The sequence below is a fragment of the Arctopsyche grandis genome, chromosome 5, assembly GCF_051622035.1.
Source record: "Arctopsyche grandis isolate Sample6627 chromosome 5, ASM5162203v2, whole genome shotgun sequence".
NCBI lineage: Eukaryota > Metazoa > Arthropoda > Insecta > Trichoptera > Hydropsychidae > Arctopsyche > Arctopsyche grandis.
Genome location: NC_135359.1, coordinates 28,436,373 through 28,457,727, shown reverse-complemented (window position 1 = coordinate 28,457,727; position 21,355 = coordinate 28,436,373). Strand labels below are relative to the sequence as shown.

At 35.6% G+C, this 21,355-nt stretch overlaps 2 protein-coding genes across 3 annotated transcripts; one reads left to right on the top strand and one right to left on the bottom strand.

The window, feature by feature from the left end:
* Window positions 1–51: 51 nt before the first annotated feature.
* Window positions 52–13,325, top strand: LOC143912158 (organic cation transporter protein). Of its 2 annotated transcripts, none has more exons than XM_077431387.1 (3): window positions 52–321; window positions 10,852–10,963; window positions 11,039–13,325. In XM_077431387.1, exons 1-3 carry the CDS (start codon window positions 279–281, stop codon window positions 12,525–12,527), a joined length of 1,644 nt encoding a protein of 547 aa, XP_077287513.1. In that variant the 5' UTR covers window positions 52–278; the 3' UTR covers window positions 12,528–13,325. The 2 variants fall into 2 exon arrangements, with proteins under 2 accessions (XP_077287513.1, XP_077287514.1); XM_077431388.1 differs by lacking the exon at window positions 52–321 and adding an exon at window positions 10,374–10,777 and having other exon boundaries at window positions 10,831–10,963; window positions 11,039–13,286.
* Window positions 13,326–17,362: 4,037 nt separating this feature from the next.
* sra (RRM_RCAN_like domain containing protein Sra) lies at window positions 17,363–20,901 on the bottom strand. Its single transcript, XM_077431390.1, has one exon. It carries the CDS (start codon window positions 19,734–19,736, stop codon window positions 18,921–18,923), a length of 816 nt encoding a protein of 271 aa, XP_077287516.1. The 5' UTR covers window positions 19,737–20,901; the 3' UTR covers window positions 17,363–18,920.
* Between the last annotated feature and the right edge of the window lie 454 nt (window positions 20,902–21,355).

The window sequence follows — 21,355 nt, the reverse complement described above, 5'->3', positions numbered from 1 at the left end:
CACCTTCAAACACCTTCTCTCCCTCCCCTGAAACTTTTGTGCATCAGATCGTATCTTTACATTCACCGTTGCCGAGATGCGTCGTTTTTGGGTCGAATTTGTTTTCGCTGTCGTCACTCGTGCCGCGTCGAGCGGCCGGTCGACACGCGTATTTCCTGCGTTTCTTCGCTCATCCACTACCAGTTAACCAGACACGTGGTCAAGACTCCGGAGCGAAACTCAAGCAGTTCCACGATCAGATTTATTTTCAAAAAAAAAAAAGGGAAAATCGGAACAAGATGGACACGGACTACGCTCTGGAAGAGATGATGGGAAAGATGGGTAAATAAAAAGCTTGACCTTCGCACGGAACACTATTTCGGGAGATTCCCCCAATTTCAATCGCGTCCGGGAACTGGCCAAAATTCTCGGAATAGTTTGTTTGATTTTCCATGGACGTGAAATGGGATGTTAGGAGTGAAATGCGCGCGCGCACGTGTTGACTTTTTTTCCCGCCGCGTTCGACTTTTAGGTTTTTCTAAATGAAAATGCTGACACGAATCGTCGACAACGTGGAATTAGCGAGCGCATAGTTACTACTATACAAAACAGCTGTTGCTGAATCGAATCGCGATTGTGGTCGTGTTTTATCGATAAAACTTACAAATATTTATTTATTTGATGTTTACCCATATTGCATAGTGGAGTATTTAACCGATACAAATTCACAGATTCTTAACGAAAACTTAATGTCTAAAACATATGTAAACGTTTCATTTGCAATACTCGACTGTATAAAAATGTAACTAATCTCAATTTGTGGTTTCCATATGCATATAATATCGCGTAAAACTATCAAATGTATGTACGTACATCTAATATATAATTTCGAAATAGAATTTGTATGTTTGTTTGATTCGTAAAATCCATGACGTCATCGAACAAATGAATACTCAAATAAAATTGAATAAAATAAAAATATTCAAATAACTTTAATTAAATATTTACTATTAAATAATCCATGTTTAAGCGGTTTATATTACAAATACCGAGCGAAGCCGGGTAAAACCACTAGTCTAATATATAATTTCGAAAAAGACTTTGTATGTATGTATGTTTGTTTATTTTTTTTTGTTCGTAAAATCCGTGACGTTCTATTTAATAAAAAGACAAATGAATATTCAAATAAAATAAAACTATTCAAATAAATTTAATAAAATGTTTTCTATTTGATTAGCCATGTTAAAGCGGTTTATATTACAAATACCGAGCGAAGCCGGGTAATATTATATACATACATAGATAACTTAACAAGCACGCACTTTAAACTTCAAATTATAATCGAATTGTTGAAACATTTCCTATAACCTTTTACGTAAAAACTTATTGCTTCTGTAATTTTCCGGTTGAAACTGGATCGATTCGGTTAAATTATGGTCTGTATTTCAAATTGTCATATTTTATTTTGGTCAAATTGAAACGAATACCTAGAATTTATTAACAAAATGAAAAAAAACCTAAAGGTGTCACCTGAAAGTGATTTATTCTCTGAACATATATTTTTTACCACTTCAAAGCATTATGTCTAGAAACTATATTATGTATTTGTTAGGCCAAACTCTTGTCAAAAGTCTATATCAAGATTGGTTCTCTGAAATGAAAATCTTTTAATTTAGTTTGAACGACAAACGAGCGCTTTGTTTCAAAGTCTTTAGTTGGCTGTTGTCATTTCTGGCGCACTTTCGATTATAAATATCAACTGTTGTCCGAATTTCTTCCAAAAGCATGACTTTCAAAATTGAAGCCTAAAAGTTCATAATCATTGGATCTATTTCTATATTTTCTAAGATATATATAGGTATACTGGACTACCGCTGGTTTGTTCAAATTTAATGCATCGATGTTATGACAATGATGTACATATATATTTATCATTATCAGTTTTATTTCCATCGAGCGATACGTATATTGTCAATTTAAGTTAATTATTCAACATACATACATAAATGTTTTCGATGGATTTCTTAACTAGATATCATATACACATATCTAATATTGCTATTCTGCGGGTGTGTGTATCTGAGATAACGCTCGTCGTACTATAATAGTCGTTTCGATTCGACATACACATGTACGTCACAGCTAAAACAATGTCAAAAAAACGTTCTATATATATACTGTTTGCTACCAATGTTCCCTATAGGCTAATAGACGGCGCCAAGTCGCTGAGCATTTACCGCCATCTATTGAAAATTTATTTTATTAATTGATTAATTTATCCATTGGTGTTTTATATTGTTTATATGTAGGTAGGTAGGTTATTTTTACCATATTTTTTCCATATTAAACAATTAAATATATTTAAAAGGTATTTGAAAAAAATTTGACCGCGTGCTGATCGAACACAGGACCGACACATTTCTTTTTATTTATTTTTTTATTTAATAACTTAATATGCCAACACCCATGCGATGATATTTCATCGGGTACAACACTACTATGCACATAATGTCGTAACCAGCTGTAATATTACATTTCTATTTTGGCACCAGAAGGTTATCCAATGAAAATTAGGTCGATTTTCCGGAAAATCTTTCGAGTGTGGAAAACGTTTCCTTTCGTTGCTGTTGAATATTCGAATTGTGCAACATAGATTGTTTTGCAGTCCAAAGTGGTCCGTAGAATTATAGCTGCAAATCGGAATGCCTTATTTATTATGTATGCACATTTTTGTTCTTTTGAACTTTGAGTTAGTTAACATGGCAACGGTAATTTAATAAATAGAAGCATTTTGATATTTCACTCGTAATTTTTTTTTAATAAAATAAGACAAGATAAGATTGCGTCATTTAGTTTAATTTTTTCAGTATCCAAGTGTAGTATCAAATGATCTATAGGTATAAGTATAATAATAATTAAATACATGTATAATACACTATACATATATATCATCTCTCGGGTGTGTTTTTTTTATTTTTAGTAGATCATTTTTAAAATGCATTTATTTTATATCCAAATTATTAGAACGTTTTTAAGATTGCGAAATTTTGTCTCGAACGTTTTGGAAATTAACTATTATTATGATTTATAATAATATCATACCGAGCTTAGGAAGTAAATTAAATGAAAATCTATTTACCAATAAGGAAAATACAATTTAAAAATTCCAAGTAGCGGTATACCTGTGGGGATTCCTAAATAATTTCCATTTTCCATTGTATCAAACCACAACTATTTCATAATATTCATACCAATTACTTTTCATATTTTATAAAAAATCTATTTTTATTGTTTTTGGTATGTACTACAAATAATTATGAATTTATTTAGTATCAGATATAATACGAGTCATGGATTTCAATATCATAAGTAGACTCCGGACCCAAAGCGCGCCGTTTATTGTTCAATTGTTGTAAATGCTTTGTTAAAGGTTCGCCGAACTTTTTTTTTTGCACTCTAGCTTTGTAAATAAAGCCAAACCACCCCGATTCCTGGAAAAAGCACTCTCTATATCCGTAGTCTAGTCATAATTAGGCTACGGATAGAAAGCGTGCTTTTTCCAGGAATCAGGGCGGTTTGGCTCTATTTACAAAGCTAGAGTGCAAAAAACAAAAGTTCGGCGAACCTTTAACAAAACATTTACAACAATTTTACAATATAAGGCGCGCTTTGGATCCGGAGTCTAATCATAAGTTATAAAAAAAGTTAGTCATACTTACATAGCTGACCAATATCATCAGCATATTTTTTTCTTCTTACTGCAACATTAAATTAAATAAAGTATACATACATATATGCGTCGATATCCAGCATAGCCAGCAATATGGCTCGTTGGTTGCGTTTATGTTTAGCACCGAGAGGTTACCGGGTTCGATCCCGTGCTAATATTTAATGCTGCTGGTCAGACTTGGATATTAGTGACTCCAAGTGAAGCGTTTCCTATCAGAGTTTACCAATTTATCCGATTTCTTTGTTGAAACGGTTCCTAAATCAAATTGGCAAAAACCATCCTACCCGCTATGTCAACAATATATGAATTTGATTTATGGACAATATGTAAAAATGTATGTACAAGTCTATATCCATAGATGTGTCTATGGATTAATTAATTGTTAATTTCGTGTTCTTCAGGCTCTCGAAATACAGCGATTTATGTAATAAAAAAAATGCTGTAATGTTTGTAATTAATTGTCTAGGAAGTCGCATTTCGTTTGAGGATAGAATGACTCTATCATAGTCATTTGCGTGTAAATTGCGTACCGCTTGGATTAATTACAGATCGCATGAATGTAAAAGCATTTCAACGGCATTTACAAGAATACCCTTGAATTTTTTCACTAATAAATTTGGCCTCATCTGTATTATTAATGCTATATTTTTGGATTTTGAATTTTAAATTGCACAGTTTATTAGATGATTATTTTTATATTGAAGATGTAGGATGCATTCAATTTATTCTGAACGTTACCGAAATATTTTTTGAGAATTTTGTTCGTTTCATACATATTTGAATTGCAAAATTGTACAAGTACATGCGATAAATTTCCTTTGTTCTTTGTAAAAAAAAATATAAAGTTAGTACATAGGTACTATTAAAAATTGTTGAGCGAAAGTTTAATATTTTTCGATAAGATTGACGTAATGTGTTTTTTTTATGTGCTAAATTTATACTTGTAAACATAGTATGCCAACAAACAATGTCAAAACCTTGAAACTCTCGATAAAATTGATTCGATTTTTTTTTACTATCGAGATTGTGAAAAAAATTCAATGGAAAAGAGAAATTTTATATTACGATTGTAAAAGAAACATGCGTTTATTTCGATAATGCAGACGGAATTTTTTATTCGATGGGCAATTACTCGGCGTGGTCCAGTTTTTATTTCAAGTCCATTGTTTATTTGGTCAACAAGCGAGGCGACCAGAATTGACCAATTAAAATATCATATTTATCATTCATTTGTCGCACTTATCATCGACAGATACTTTTAAATTGACGTATCGACAGACGAACGCATATTTTAAATTTTCCCCTGAAAATCATAGCATATATGCCTGTAATTGCGCGTGTCATTGTTTTGATTTGCGCGAAAGTGCGCTAAACGATTTCATTTTAAAAATTAATGACAGTCGATCACAATTTACATTTTGTTCAATCAAAACGACATTCCGATATAATATATATCTTATATGGCAACGCCCTCATTTTCGTTAAACAACTGGTGTCAGTCATGGTCGAATATTTAGCCTGTTACGGCGAATTAACCGACTTGAAAATCAAATTTTTGAAGGTATCTACATATCAAGCTATTTAACAAAGGTCTTCGATATGATTTAGACTTTTTATTTTCGCATCGCGAATAGTTTTGTATAGTTTTGCAAAACATGTTACGTGAATGTTTGCTTACGTATATGAAATTTCATACACAGATGAAAATAAACTTAGTAGTACGTTTAGATTTCGTATGCAATATGAATCGTATACTTACCAATTTTTAATAACAGAATAAAATTTTAATACATAAGCAGTTAAACAATAACAGGAAAAACTTTTTTTTAATTGAATTTGTCAATACATATTTGATTTAATTTTCCTTATTCGTCTAATATATCTAATAAACCACTTAATCGTGACGCGTTTGTAGAAACCCATTCGATTATTTTATTATATGTATGTGTTTAGTGCCAACCCTTGACATATCCTCTTGAATATATCATAAACTAACGAAAAATATTTACTTTTTTCAATTTCATTGGTATCACAGGATATTTTTAGATGTCACTGTGAAGAAACCAAAATTAATTTCGAGTCATAGCCTTTAATACGAAGGAGCGCGCACCGGTGCGCTTATGGCAATGAAGTGGTTAAATTTGTACACTTAAGGTCTGACCGCACTATGCGTCTGTGACACGAACGGCAGCGTGCGGCCAAATATTGTTTGTATGAAATTGTATGAGATATAACGCACTACGCGTCACGCGACAGAGTTGCCTTTTGTATCAACTTTGCCGTGTTGTGTCGTGCTGCAGCAGTCGACGGCCGTATAGTGCGGTCAGACCTTTAACCGCTTAGATGCCCAAAGCGCCTTAAGGCGCAAACAGCCGTATCTATTATACGCTCAGCGCGTCGGCTGGGCGTCTAAGCGGTTAAGGAAAAAACATACATGTAAAATCGCATAATGTTAAATTCGGGTTTTGATTAGAACATTAATTATACATATATACAGATGTTTATAAGAATCAAATTTTTAAAAACCTCGAAACTAGAGTTAAAAGTTTAGTTTCCTATTGAGGTTACTTATAAAGTAAGGTGACCATTCGTACCGATTTTACTGGGGCATTACTGGTGTTTTGGGTATTTGTCCTGGTAAGTCGTGAGATAAAACCAGTACACTTTTTATGTAATAGAAAATGATGTCTCCTACAAAAAAATATTCTCAAATATTGTTTCTAGTGGCGTGCCGTGAAATTCTGCCTGTTTTTGTCGCACAGCCTTACTTACGTGTGCGCGAGCAGGATACAAGGAGAACAGGTGACGTCATACCGAGTCCCCTCGTATCTTGCTCGCGCACACGTAAGTAAGGCTGTGTGACGAAAACAGAGAGCATTTCATCGCACGCCACTGATTGTTTCCATATATCAGGAACAACTGCACCAGCCGAAGAATTTTTTACTTTGATGAACAATCCATAGTCCAGTAATAAAACGAAATTGAATGTTGAAACCTTGAAGTGTTTACTAATCACTCAGTATAATTTTAACCAGTCTTGTATAGAGTTTTATAAGAGCATTCAAGAAAATGAATTCATTTTGCGCGTCCATGATTCTTTAATCTTCGTTTTAAATAATTTAAGTATTTAGAAATATGTTTTTGGAAAAAATGTCCTAGTTTTGATTTTGGAAAATATATCATATAGTCACCTGATTACAAGGAGTAGTACCATTTCTAACTGGCCAAAAATTTTCTATGATGACTATTTAACCTACGAAATTTAAGTGGTATATGATGGACTGAAAACCAGACAAGTGACATTTTTAAAAAAATCTGGTGTAAGTGCTAAAATAATAGGATATATGAAATGCTATTATTTTAGCACTTAAACCAGTTTTTTTTTTAAATGTCACTTGTACCAGTCTGGTTTTCAGTCCGTCATATGATTATCATATAATGTTTCTGAAAATCATAAAACCGGATCTGGAATTGATACCGAGTACACATCAGTCGAACTCTCTCACAAACACATATGTATGTATGTGTGTACATACACCTGTAGATATTTTTGTATATACATATATGTATGTTTGTGTATATAAATAGTTAGTAATACATTTCAAATCAATTTGAAAAAAAAATATAAAAGAAAAAATGTCGAAGTAAATGCTCTACTTTCACCATATGTATACGATTTGCCGTGTATTATTTCTATTGAGTTAGCGAACGAAACTGCTCAGATAAAACGTTTTAATAAATGCTCGCTCGATTTCCGAACTATTAAACAGTCCAAATGTACAAAACCAATTTCAGCATCTTACGAGAAATTTTTGGCATATATTCAAAGCCGGCAGCCGAGGCAGAATAACTTTTCTTCGACACGGCCGACCGACTCTCCTCTCCAACATCGGCTATTTTCATAAGAACGAATGCCATTAGTTAAAACATTGATTTTGCGATACACCAACTCCAATCCGGAGCACAATTAACGATGACTCAAAATTTAAATCAATCATTGTTGTCGGAATCTCACACCGTTGTGTAATTCAATCGTCATGCTCTGAAAGTTTAGAGTATTTTTCGCACTATATGCTATTGTTTTGTCCGGACTATAGTACTACATGTGTATTTAATCTGACAATATTCAAATGAGGCGTGATCAATATCAGAATATGGATGTAATACACTTTTTCATTGTGTACCAAACTTTCCCTTTCCGTTGTAGCAATGGCTTTTAACTACATACATACATATACATACAGTCAGCAGTATGGCTCGGTGTTTGCTATTATGTTTAGTACTGAGAGGTTGCCGGGTTCGATCCCGTGCTAAATCTATAATACTGCTGGTCATACTTGGATATTTGTGACTCCAAGACGATCGTTTCCTATCAGAGTTTGCCAATTTATCTGATTTCATTGTTGAAACGGTTCCTCCATCAAATTGGCAAAAACTATCCTACCTGCTATGTCACAAATATCTGAATTTGATTTATGTACAATATGCAAAAATTTATGTACAAGTCTAAATCTATAGATTAAATCTTTAATTAATTAATAGCTAATTTCGTGATCTTCATCCTCTTGAAATACAGCGATTTATGTAATAAAAAATGCTGCAGTGTTTGTAATTAATTGTCTAGGAAGGCGCATTGGGGTTTATCTGTTAGGCCTTCTTGCTATATACATATCTATGTAAAAATAAAATAAAATATACAGTCTAGATTCACAATCTATATGTAAATATGATCAATTTACTGAATGTATGTAAATATGTATAAGATTATTACCATTATCTATCACTAATAGTTATAGTGTATATTTGTTTAAAACAATACATTTAAAACCTGTCCATTAGTATTTGTATAGTATGCATTCTTGAGATAAAAATACTGTAAATACATACATATATTTACATTGAAATTTTAAGTACGCAAGTAAATACATCAACCCTTGACATTCATAAATCTCTATTAAACAAATCAACTACATATGTAAAGATTACGTTGTATGTTTACGGCAAACATTTTCATATCTAAAGTTAGCGAAATAAAACATCTCTAGCATTTCAGTGACAAATTTGATAAAATTCCCTTCCAATTGTTCTAAAACTTTATATCTGGTTTGCTATTCAATATTGTAATGCTTTCGCCCACTCGACGAAACTGAAAGTGAGCAAAATTTCCGACTCTAAACCGGGTCAAATGATAGTTTTATAAATTTCCATTTCAATGGTGTCTCGTCATAATGTTCAACGTTCAATAATCACCGTAACTTTATTGCCATTCTGTATTATAAATATTTATAACATTCATGTATATGATCTATGCGAGGCGGCTTCGTTTATGCAATGCTATAAAACGGTGACACATATTCAACGAAGTGCACAAAGATCTGTGTATCTATTTAACACATTTCGCACAATGCAACTAAATATGTTTGCGGTAATTGTCAGTAATTGGACACGACGGAGGCCTAGGTAGATTAATATAACAGAGAAGAATTGTCATAGAACTATTATACTATTAGATGTTTTTGACTGGAAGATTCTCTTAATAAGAATATACTAAGAAATTACTTATATAAAATGAAAGAAGTCTAGTTTTATCATATAAAATATATGAATTACCATTGATTTGACCCCACCGATGCGGTCATTTGATGTTTCTGAAGCGATAACCCTAGATAATTGACGGGAGTTGTAAAAAATGTAAACTCTTTACTGAATCAAACTGTTCCATTGAATGTAAACGTTGAAATAATTAACGAATATATGTAGGTTTATGCTTAAAATGAGGACATCATCGGTAGTAACTATTGTGCAAATGAGGCACTTCAATAAACAATGTGATTGATATATATTAGCTTTGGAATCAGTTCTCAATCTAAATTGTTTAAAGATTATTGGGCAACGCCACTTTTTTATTGACAGAGCGACATTAATAATTATTAATTTTTTCTGTCATCATCGGCATTAATGACGTGAAGAATTCTACACGATGACTTACACATGTGTTACGTGTTTGTTTAGGATTACTACTTGTATGTTTAAAACTAGCTTTGACGTATTGAGTACAAACTTAATATATGAAAAAACATTTTCATTTTTAAATATAATTTAATAGTATCGTATTAAAAATAAGTGATAGTAAAAGGTTTATTAAATATTTTTTATTAGTATTTCACAACTGTTATTCGCATCAATAATTTTGCGAGAAGGGCTACGAAGTGCGATATTTGAAGTCATCGATGGAATATTTATAAGGATGGGGGATGACGATGAAGATGTAATTTCGGAAGTAGGAAAGCTTTTCATCTAAATCCGAAAAAAGGTATGCGCGGCATAATAGTGGTTAGCAGATAATTCTTTGAACAAAGTGGTCACGGGTTCATATCCCACTGGTTTCTGTTGGCCAGACTTGGGACTTGTGACTCCAGGTCGATCGTTTCCTATCAGAGTTTGCTAATTTATCTGATTTTCATTGAAACGGTTCCAACAAATTGGCAACCTTTCCCATTTGCTCGCAAATCTCGAGTTTTCAGTAATCTTAGATACCGCTGAATTGTATAAAATGCTGCTAATTTAAAAGTTTAACCATAAATGTCATAAATGGATGATAATTGATATGTATTTACTTTGTATATAATAATACTTGTATCAAATGTACAATTTTTCTGGCCAGGGAGGCGCATTGGGGTTACCTGTTAGGCCTTCCTGGTACAAATAGCCAGCAGCATAGCTCATGAGCTGACCTCGATTGAAAATAATTTTTCTGAGTGTCTGTAGTGCTGCTGGTCAGAATTGGATATTTGTGACTCCAGGTCGATCGGTTCCTATCAGAGTTTGCCAATTTTTCTGATTTTCATTGTTGAAACGGTTCCCAAACAAATTGGGCTAAAAACCTTCCTACCTACTATGTCACCACTATTTGAGTATGATTAATGTACAATTCATAGATGTCTCGTTAATTTGCGAGTTTTCAGTGACTCGTAATTCAGCGACTTGTTTAATATAAAGGCTGCATTGTTTGTAATTGGCCAGGAAGGCGCATTGGGGTTTACCTGTAAGGCCTTCCTGGTATAAAATGTAAAAAAAAAATGATGCATATCTTCAATTTTGTATACTTTACATTAATATAGCGTTTTAATTGTATTTTCAAGGGGAGTTTGGAAAGTATCAATGCTGGCAATTCATACTACACATCCTAGCTGCCGTCACTGCAGGCATGCACATGCTTTCATTAACAACGGTAGCGGCTGTACCTGATCACAGGTACGATATAAAACATGGATAGAATATCCACGATAAGAAGATACATGTTATTTGATTACCGTATTTGGTTTTCAGATGTGCAGTCCCCGGAGTCGACGGGAATACCTCTGCTCTTTGGAACTCGACAGAAATAATAAACGCAATTCCAAAAGCACCAAGCGGGAAATTAGAATCTTGCCTCATTCTGGATGAAAACGGAGAACCGAAGATGTGCGACTCGTGGGTCTACGACCAGACGTATCATCCCTCATCACTAGTCGTCGATTGGAACCTCGTCTGTGACAAAAGATGGATGGGAGCTTTGGCACAGTGTCTGTACATGCTCGGCGTGTTCACAGGAGCTGTCGTACTCGGAGGCATGGCTGACAAAGTGGGACGGAAGAAAATCTTCTGCATATCAGCCGTGGCTCAATTGATATTAGGAGTCGTCGTCGCATTCATACCCGAGTTCTGGTCGTTCCTATTTGTGAGGTTCTTATACGGAATCTTTGGCTCGGCCGGTTCGTACATCACCGGCTTCGTGCTTACAATGGAAATAGTCGGAGCTAGCAAGAGGACAGCCTGCGGAGTTGCCTTCCAAGCTGCTTTCGCTGGAGGCATTATGCTCGTGGCCGGATGGGGAGCTCTGATTAAAGACAGAACGCTATTACAAGTCGTCTACGGATTGCACTCGCTGATACTAATCCCGCATTTGTGGGTGATGGACGAATCGCCGAGATGGCTGTGGTCCCAGGGTCGGACTAAAGAAGCGATAGCGATAGTACAAAAGGCTTTGAGGATCAACGATCGAGGTACTTTCGAGTCTACGCAATTCTTGTCGAGGGGAAAAGCAGCTGTTAGTAAAAATGAACCCGCAGCTGGTGCAATGGACTTGTTCAAAACCCCCAATTTGAGGAAGAAGACTTTGAATGTGTGCTTCTGCTGGTTTGCCAACTCGTTGGTGTACTACGGTTTGTCGCTAAACGCTGGAAAATTGTACGGCAACCCATTCCTCATGTTGTTCATTACGGGTCTGGTCGAGTTTCCCAGTTACATTGCAATTATATACTTATTGGATCGGCTTGGGAGAAGATCGTTGACGAGCTCATTGATGTTGGCCGGAGGAGTGTGTTGTATCGTCGCTTGTAATTTGACTCAAGGAAGTGCTGGTGCTATTACGATAGTCATGTTGGGTAAACTCTTCATCGCGGGATCCTTCGCCATCATTTACAATTACTCGGCGGAGCTTTTCCCGACGGTCGTGAGGAATTCCGCTCTCGGTTTGGGTTCAATGAGCGCGAGATTGTCCGGTGCATTGACACCGCTGATAACGCTTTTGGACTCTTTGAGTCCGACAATTCCCGCTATAATATTCGGCGTTGTATCTATAGTGTCGGGATTCCTGACTTTGTTCTTGCCGGAGACGAACGGTCAACCGATGCCGCAATCGATAGCCGACGGGGAGCGTTTCGGGATTGGGGACACTTGCTTTACCACGTGTTTAGGTAAGAAAAATAACAAGACGCATTCTATGTCGGAGCCGACGCCGGAAGTCATGATCCCACTAGATAACGTGACACGGTAGTAGTGATTAGTGTGTGTTTTAGTGAAAGAAAATTCCATTATATCATAACATATCTAATATATCTGTATTGTATTTACATCAAACATACATAATTTAATTTAGTCTCACAACAAAATATAGCTTTAAGTTATATCTCGATGTTTTTAATTATATTTTGAATATAACATGTTTTATAAGCTAGTATGTTTTATTTACAAACTAAGACTAAACGCTAAGGTAAGGTTGTATTGGAAAGAAATCAGTATTCAACTATCAACAATTATCTATATAAGCTTGATTTCAATGTAATTTTTTTTTTTTACAAAATATTTGCTTATCAAACACTTTGCAGACATAACACGTTAATGGTTTTTCAGCAGTTTGCAAAAAATATATTTTTCTCTAACGGTAACAAATCTATTATATTCTATACATATAATTAACCATTCACAGTTAACAGGTAATCACAAATGGGTTATATTTCATTTTTTTTTTCAATAAGCCCATAACCGTTTAATTCGACGGGTGCTTGCAAAATTTTGCCAAAGCATAATTCGACAGCATTTTTTTATTACTTTTATTATCAATATAAATATAAGCCAATTAAAGTCTACAAGCATATTTAGAAACATACTACTTAAAAACGTCTCATACTTGTGAGACTTTCTTAAACCAATGAATTTTAAAATGCTTGTAATCTCTAACGGTTTTGCTGTAGTCATAATGTGTATAAATTTTTTAACACTATACATAAAAAACGGCAACATATTATATAATACTAAACAAAAATCAACTTGGGATATATACAAACAGATCCACAATAAAATAAAATAAAAAAATACTTTTTTGGTAACCCAAATAACAACGCAAAACTCTTTATCTATAACAAGCAAATCAAATAAATTAGCACCAAAGTTAATTTCAACATTATTAATTAAATTGAAAGTCAAAACAATAGTTGCCAATGGTGATTTAAAAAACAAAGCAAATTTAATCAACAAGAAAAATCTATGGTGAATCATTTATCATATTTAATTGACTTCAAAAAGTGGTGTTTTATTTCAATTTAATCAAATTGTTTGCATATATGTATGTATAATACGAGATAGTCGCGAAATTTTGTGCTTGTCTAGATCGAATTTGGAATTTTCGTTGAAATACATTTCTTTGGCACCCAGAAATTGGATAAAATAAATTTTTGGCAATATCGTGCGAAAACAAAGGTTCAGTTTAACCGTACGGTTAAAAAAAAACATATGAGCAAGGTGTAAATATCACAACTCTCGTACACAAACTAGATTGTAAAATGCTAAAAAAGAAATATTTATTTATTCAGTACCAAGTGAAATGAAATTTAATCCATACCCCCCTTAACACACTCATTATATAGCTAGAGCTACTAGAATTATTTTTTTTTATCTACGGTAAGCAAATATATACCTAACAAAACGAATATAAACATCTGAAACTAGTATTCAGATCATTAGTTAGTATAACAATGAACAAAACGAAATTTTTAATTTATTTTGGGAAAAATTTCATACTTTAAATATTTTTTTATTAATAAATTATATAAGTGGTTTTTTTTTTGAAAACTTACATCCATCAAAAAAATGACTTCATAATTTCAAACTGAGTTGTGATATTTAAGTTATTTTAAATATTTTACAATTAAATTTTAATTTTAACAGGCAGTGATTTTGTTCAACAGTTTTTTTTTTTTTTTTAATAAAAAATATAAATGTTTCGAATAAATCATCAATAAAAAAATTGTATTGAAAGACAACCATACAAAATACAATAATGAAATAGTTATGTCTAGTCTTTAACCCTTTGAATGCTGACCGACGCCAATCGGCGTTTTGCAGACAAGTCCATGAGCTTGAAATACGCCGATAGGCGTTGTTTTTTGAGTATATAAAAAATAAACAAGAATACTACCCGCTAAACCTTTCCAGGTAGCATTGAATATGAGTCGTGTAATCCGTATCAATGATTATAAAGACTGGTTTACACCGGAATTTCTGAATTTATAACCATAGCAGAATTTCTCGTTGGAAATCCCTAACTGCTGAGTATTTTAGATTGTGAGCATTACATTTTAACAACAATGAAGAAGATGCAACTAGTTTTGGAAAAATACATTCATTAATAGACTTCTATTGTTTATTTTATATTGTTGCAAGAAATATTAGAGAGTCTAAACACACCTTTACAAAACTCGAAATCCTCGGCGGTAGTTATCTAGGGTTTGTTTGGATTAGCTACAATTTTTCATACCTGCTTTCTATTGGATTTCTAAATAATTCAAGTTGGAAATGTTCAGCGTGGCGGGCTTTCAACAGAAAAGACGTCAGCACTCAAAGGGTTAAGTCAAATTGTATTAAATATTACATACATTTATTGAATATTTGATACACAGAATACAAGTCGTAGGCGGGGTGTTGGTGATATGTACAAATGTGGAAATTCGGCAAATTATAATACAACATTGACATCAATGAAATGCATTCAGACAACGTAGAAGATCATTCGAGAATAAAAACGAGACATCGTTCAAAATTAACTACATATATACCCTCGGCATCGACAATGTTCAGACGAAACCTCGGGTATCACCCAAACACCAGTCCCTTTCAGGACGTACATATTAGGCTCGTCGGCGTCCTCGGAAGCCGACTTTTACAATGGTGTTACGTGTTGTCATATTCAAGAGTGTTTCGGAATCGATTCATTATTCGCATATTTACCGTACAATGAATTGTAGTATACATTAAGACTATTAACGAGTTGCATGCGGGGATACACACACACATACAACACACATAGAGACGGGACACTTTGAATGTGACACGAGTAAATAGTACACTGAAACATTGAGATAGTGTTTTAAATATAATATATGTATATTAATGTAGTAATGAAAATTCAACGTCCGATTATGATTGTTCGGAATTCAAGTAAACAGTGACGATGTACGATAAACGAGACGACAGATTGAGCGTGTTATTATTTTGAGACTTTGACTTTGTTACTTGAATATCGATCAATTTCAATTGGAATTTGAGATCGCACTGTCTGCGATGATTATAATAGTAATTCATATTATGTATTGTATTAAAGTGAGATTTTTGACATGCAACATTACAATTAAACGTACAATTGACTTTCAACTGTCTGTTTTGAGGATTTTTACTGATTCTTTAACATTTAATGTGTAGCATCGATTGATTTGTTGTATATTTACAATATTCGTGTTTACATAGTTCCGAGTTAACGTAATGGAAAACATTGAAAAATGCGATTTAAAATTATCAATTAAATATTCATATTGGGAAATATGAAAAAAATTCCTAAAATCAAAATAAAATAAAATATTTGAATGCATACTTTTAAAAAATGGCATAAAAAATATTAAATTATATATAGAGATAATGATTAATAAATAATCTATTTTGAAAACTTTGCCTTAATTTATAGTAATATGAAAATGATATAAATAATAATAGCTGGCAAATGGAATATAAATGGTACTGAATCGGCAATGAGTCGCTTATTTTATCAATTAATTGTTTTTCTTAGTAACAACTACGTACATATATACTTAACGATAAAAAAAGCAATGGACAAAATTTTACTTTTCAACCTCATAATTGTCAAGGCCTTTTCAAATTACATATCTACCTAAGATCGTTATGTAAACACCATTTCTAATTCCCGTAAGCTCTTCCTGTGCAATTGTATAAATAGGATCTTTTAAAGTAGCAGATTTTATCTCGGTCGTCTTTATTCAGGAAGTCGTATTTAAATATCTTAGCAATAAGTTATAAATAATAACCGACGTAAGTACTGTAAACATTTGCTCGAATAAAACCTGGCTTAAGTACGCATGTTAACGATCCGATGGAGATGACTTTTTCTATTACAAGAGTCCACGAGGAGGTAAATTTTGCAATAAGAGATATAAAAAAAGACGTCTTTATGTGAAACGTAAAGGAGGTTTGTAAAAAATAAAAATGTTTTGGATCACTAGATAAAGGGGATATAATATTTCTTCTATGTTAAGCCGCATCGAGGAACGAGAACAGTGAAAGGTCGCTAAAAGAGTTTGCTAACATGTTATAGATTGAAACATTTCGAACGGTAGAAGTTCGGCCTCGATTATGATTTACATATAGTCAAAAGATAAATCAGATATTCTAATTGTAAGAAAATCAATTTTAACGTTAATGTCCGATTAACCAGATGTAAAAACCTTTTATACCCATCAATTTGTCATAACAACACATCATTTAATAGTGCAATCGCACGTATATGCCTTACAATGGTTCCGCGACAAATCACTCACAGACTTTACACCCAACGGTTTATAGTTTTTGATCGATGCAATGACACATGTATCAAATCATATAGAGTTCAAATTAACGTGTAAATTATGCAATCGTTTGTAAAAGTCAGATCAATTATTTTGATAAATACGCGGATTTTCAAAAGTTTCTATTCAGTTTGTAGTACCGGTAGTAAGATACCACTGGTATCGGTACTTTCGGTATTGTAATCCCTAGTGACGACAACAGAGTGTATTACCCATATTCATTTTTTTGACAATGCTTTATATTGAATATTTTAGACAATGCTTTATATTGATTGTAAAGTCTGTGAGTGATTTGTCGTGACACCCTTTACAATGGTATGGATGATTGTCCCGACCTTTATGCAGACTTTTTCAGTACTTTTAGGGCTAATGTGAAGAAGCACATCTGTGCTTGGTTGGCTTCTCCACCTTCATTGTCATTCATTATTAATTAATTTTAATATGTTTGTGTAATTTTTCTTTTCTGTTTTTTTTTATATTACCGTGTGGTGCTCACTGTACGTGGAATATAATATGTGGTAAAAGTGAGAACGCTCGACAGGAAAAGCGGGGCTAGATGTTGGTTGCCATTATGTCGGTGCCAGACATGAGTTCAAAGAAGTGATCACATCTTTGAAGACTTTGCTCACATATTGATGTACATGCCAGATATATGTTCAAAGATTTGATCAACTAGGCTCGCGCAGTGTGGCAGGCACACAAACATTTGGACTTTTATCCCGTCGACGTGCGCTAAAAAACCGACACGGAACGGCAAAGCGCACTAAAGTGATCAAATATGTGACAATAGTATCAAATGCCCGGGTCTACGTGACTTGACAGAATGTTAAATGACAGAAAATGCAAATATCGAAAATCGAAAGATCAAAAAAAATAAACTGCTACTTCCGGTTGACGGATGCTAACTAAATTTTATAATTAACTTGGTATTAAACTTAAACTTCTAGATATGAAATTTCAGTTCAATAAACCAAAAGGTTTCTGAAAAAAACATAAAAAACTTCGATTCTCTAGAGTAAAAGTACTGCTTCCGGTTCAGATAGAAATATTTAAAAAATATGAGGTTATAAAAATTATTATTGGTATTATATTTAAAAAAAATTCAGTCCGATTCAATTAGTGGTTTGGGAGATAATTGAATTCAAAAACTTAAAAAAAGAGGACACCTATAAGGCGAGGTACCATTTCCGGTCAACTTAAAAATTTGAAAAAAATTTACGTCGTGTCGATAAGAATTTCAGTAACCGATACTAAGTTTCAGTTCGATAGGACTAACGGTGTTAAAAATATCCCCAAAATACACACCCACACAGACACACAATTTTTCTAGATCATGAAAACGTGATCAGTGATCGATTCTGAGTTCGAATCAGTCAAAATCTCGAGTTCGAATTTTCGCATGATCACAAAACTTCATCTATTGTTACTACGTACATAGATAAAGTAAAAATGGTGCATAGTGAACGGTACATACTCACTTAATTTGCGCGAGCAGGATACAACAGGAACATGCTTTTCCTCCCGTATTCTGCGCGCGCACATTAATACGGGAGGAAAAGCCTGTTCCTCTTGTATCCTGCTCACGTAAATTAAGTGAGTATGTACCGTTTACCATGCACCATTTTTTTTTGATCTTTGCCTTCCGATATTTGTGTTTTCTGTCATTTAACATTCTGTCAAGTCACGGAGACCGCAAATGCCCGTGCCACACATGTGAACACTTATTTGATCACATGTCTGTCGCTGGCATAATGGCACAACCAACATCTAGCCCCGCTTTTCCTGTCGAGCGTTCTCACTTTAACCTAATATTTTCATTTATATTTGTATATTTTTCGCCTCACTGTACAGCTTTCTTCTATAGTTTATTTTGTATGTGTGCCAATTTAAATAAAATAAAATAAAACAAAAGAAATGAAGACAAAAATTTCAGTCGGGTATGGGTGTATCAATCGGTGCCGAGTGAGATTTCAAAGACAGTCGAAAGTCAAGAGAGTGGTGGGGCGGGCGTGGGGTCAGCGGCAGCGTCGGCGTCGGAATCACTGGCAGTCGGTGGGGGTGGGAGTGGGAGTGGGTGTGGGGGTGGGCGTGGGGGCGGGGTGGGGCGGCGGCAGGGCGACGGCGTGCACGACGATGGCGGGGTGCTCGGGGTGGGGCGGCACGAGCTGGTGCGAGTCGCCCGGGGCGAGCGCCTGCAGGGCCTCGAGCAGCTCGTGGTTGACGAGCGGCTCGTGCTCGGGGCGCGGCTGCCAGCCGAGCGGGGGGCTGCAGGGCGGCGAGATGAGGAACTGCTTGACGGGGCGCGGCGGCTGCAGGGTGGGGGCGGCGCAGGGCGACACGGGCTGCGCGAAGTAGCAGTTGAGGCGCGCGCAGCGGAACGGCGTCTGGTGGAGGCGGACGCGGGCCGTGGCGGCGGCTGCGGCGCCCCCGTAGTTGACGCGCAGCCGCCGGAAGCTGCGCAGCCAGTGGAAGGTGACCTCGCCGTCGATCTCGCGAAACATCTCCTCCAGCTCGGCCTTCAGCTGCTCGTCGGCGAACACCTCCGCGTCCACGTTGGTGACGATGAGCGAGCGCGGCAGCTCGTCCACGTCCGCATCAGCCTCTGCGTCGGCTTCGGGGTCGGGCGAGGAGCGCAGCGCGGCCAGCCTCAGCAGGTGCGGCGGCACGTTCGGCAGTCCGTCCGCCTGGTTGATGAAGGGCGGCTCCGTCTCCGGCTCGGCCCCGTCCACTCCATCAGCTCCATCAGCTCCGTCCGCGCCCCCCACCTCCACCTCCTCCAGCGGTTCAGGCAGGGGAGAGTGGGGCGGATCGCCGTCCGCCCCCGTCGGCTGCCCGTCCGCCCCCGGCGCCGCCATGCCGACAGCGACAGTGACAGCGACGACGACGACAGCGACAGTTACAGCGACCGCGACTGACTGTGACACCCACGGACCCGCTGACAGCTGCCCCAACGCGCCCCGCTACACGCCCATGTCCTCCACTACACAACATTACCACACGCTTTGCGCCACGCCTCGCTGTCCCTTTCTTCTTCAAGACGGCATTTTCAAATCTCATTATTTAGCTCCACAGACGTGGATCGTCGAATTAATGTGTTGCGCCATCGCCAATTGACATTTTTTTAAATTATTTATTTTATTGATTAATTAATTTTAATATCCATACCCGATTCACTAGATGCATAAGTCTGTTTTATCCACTGTGGCGGCTCGCTTATACGACATGGTCGAGTTTGGTTGCCTTCCTGCGAGTGGGAACCAACTCGGCTGGGTTCGGAGAGCTACTACTCACTCTGTCTTCAGCTGTCATATAATAAACACGTGCATTAACATGCCAGTCGTCTCATTCGTTCATCCTCCATATCCACTAAATATATATAATAATGCATACTTTGCATATCTAACATATTGTAGGAATCTCGTCACCGCAATCGAAACATCTATTCCGACGGAGGATACATTTGTCACGCTCAACCATTGACGTCATCTCGAGTCGAGAAACTTCCACCCTAACAAATCAAGCGGAACGACGCGAAATCGAAGAACACCTGCATCCATTAAAGTGCAGCTGTACAAACAACAACTACATTGTAACCCATTGAACAAACATCACTGGAACAAAGGGTGATAAAAACTAAATCGAGTGGAACGACGCCACATATTCGAGAATATTCCACCCTAACAAATCAAACGAAACGAACCGCATCTCTTGCACACGAGCCGCATACAGCGGATTACTATATAAACTCGCACAGCGGGCTTAACATCAGTCAACATCCAGTAACAGACCATGCTACACCAACAACCAGTCAGCTAGAAGCAGCCGACCAGCAACAGAACCAGACTCACTCAACCTGCAACAACCAACATGGAAGAACCGCTCCAGAACTCAACCGAATCCAGCTGCATCGAGAACTTCTAGAACTCTACCGATTCCAGTCACTTAGAGAACTTCCAGAACATACCCGCTTCAATAACATATTTATACACTTGTATACCCAAACTAAATAATAAAAATAAATTATTCAAACAAACACAACAGTGTTTCGTTAGGCTGGGATACGGTCAACACTACCTACCCCCGCCTACAAACATAATTATTTTAAGAAAAACCATTAAGAATTTTCGCATATATGTAGGTAAAAAAAAGAAAAATTTAAACATTTAAAATAAAAAACAAAAATAACAATAGAGTAAGATAATTAGAGAAAACAAAAAAAAATAGAAATAACAATATAATAAAAATAACAAAATAATAAGAATAATAAAACGATAACAGTATGATAAAAAAAATAATATATAATAAAAACAATAATATAATAAAAATTCATAATCAAAATTGTAAATTTTCAATAAAATTAATCATCGAAAAAAAAATTTTTAACAATCACTCTAGCTTGTATAGCATTAATATTAAATAAGTCAAACATAGAAATTGTAGAAATGAGTGTGTTGTCGGTGAAGCTTGCACATCA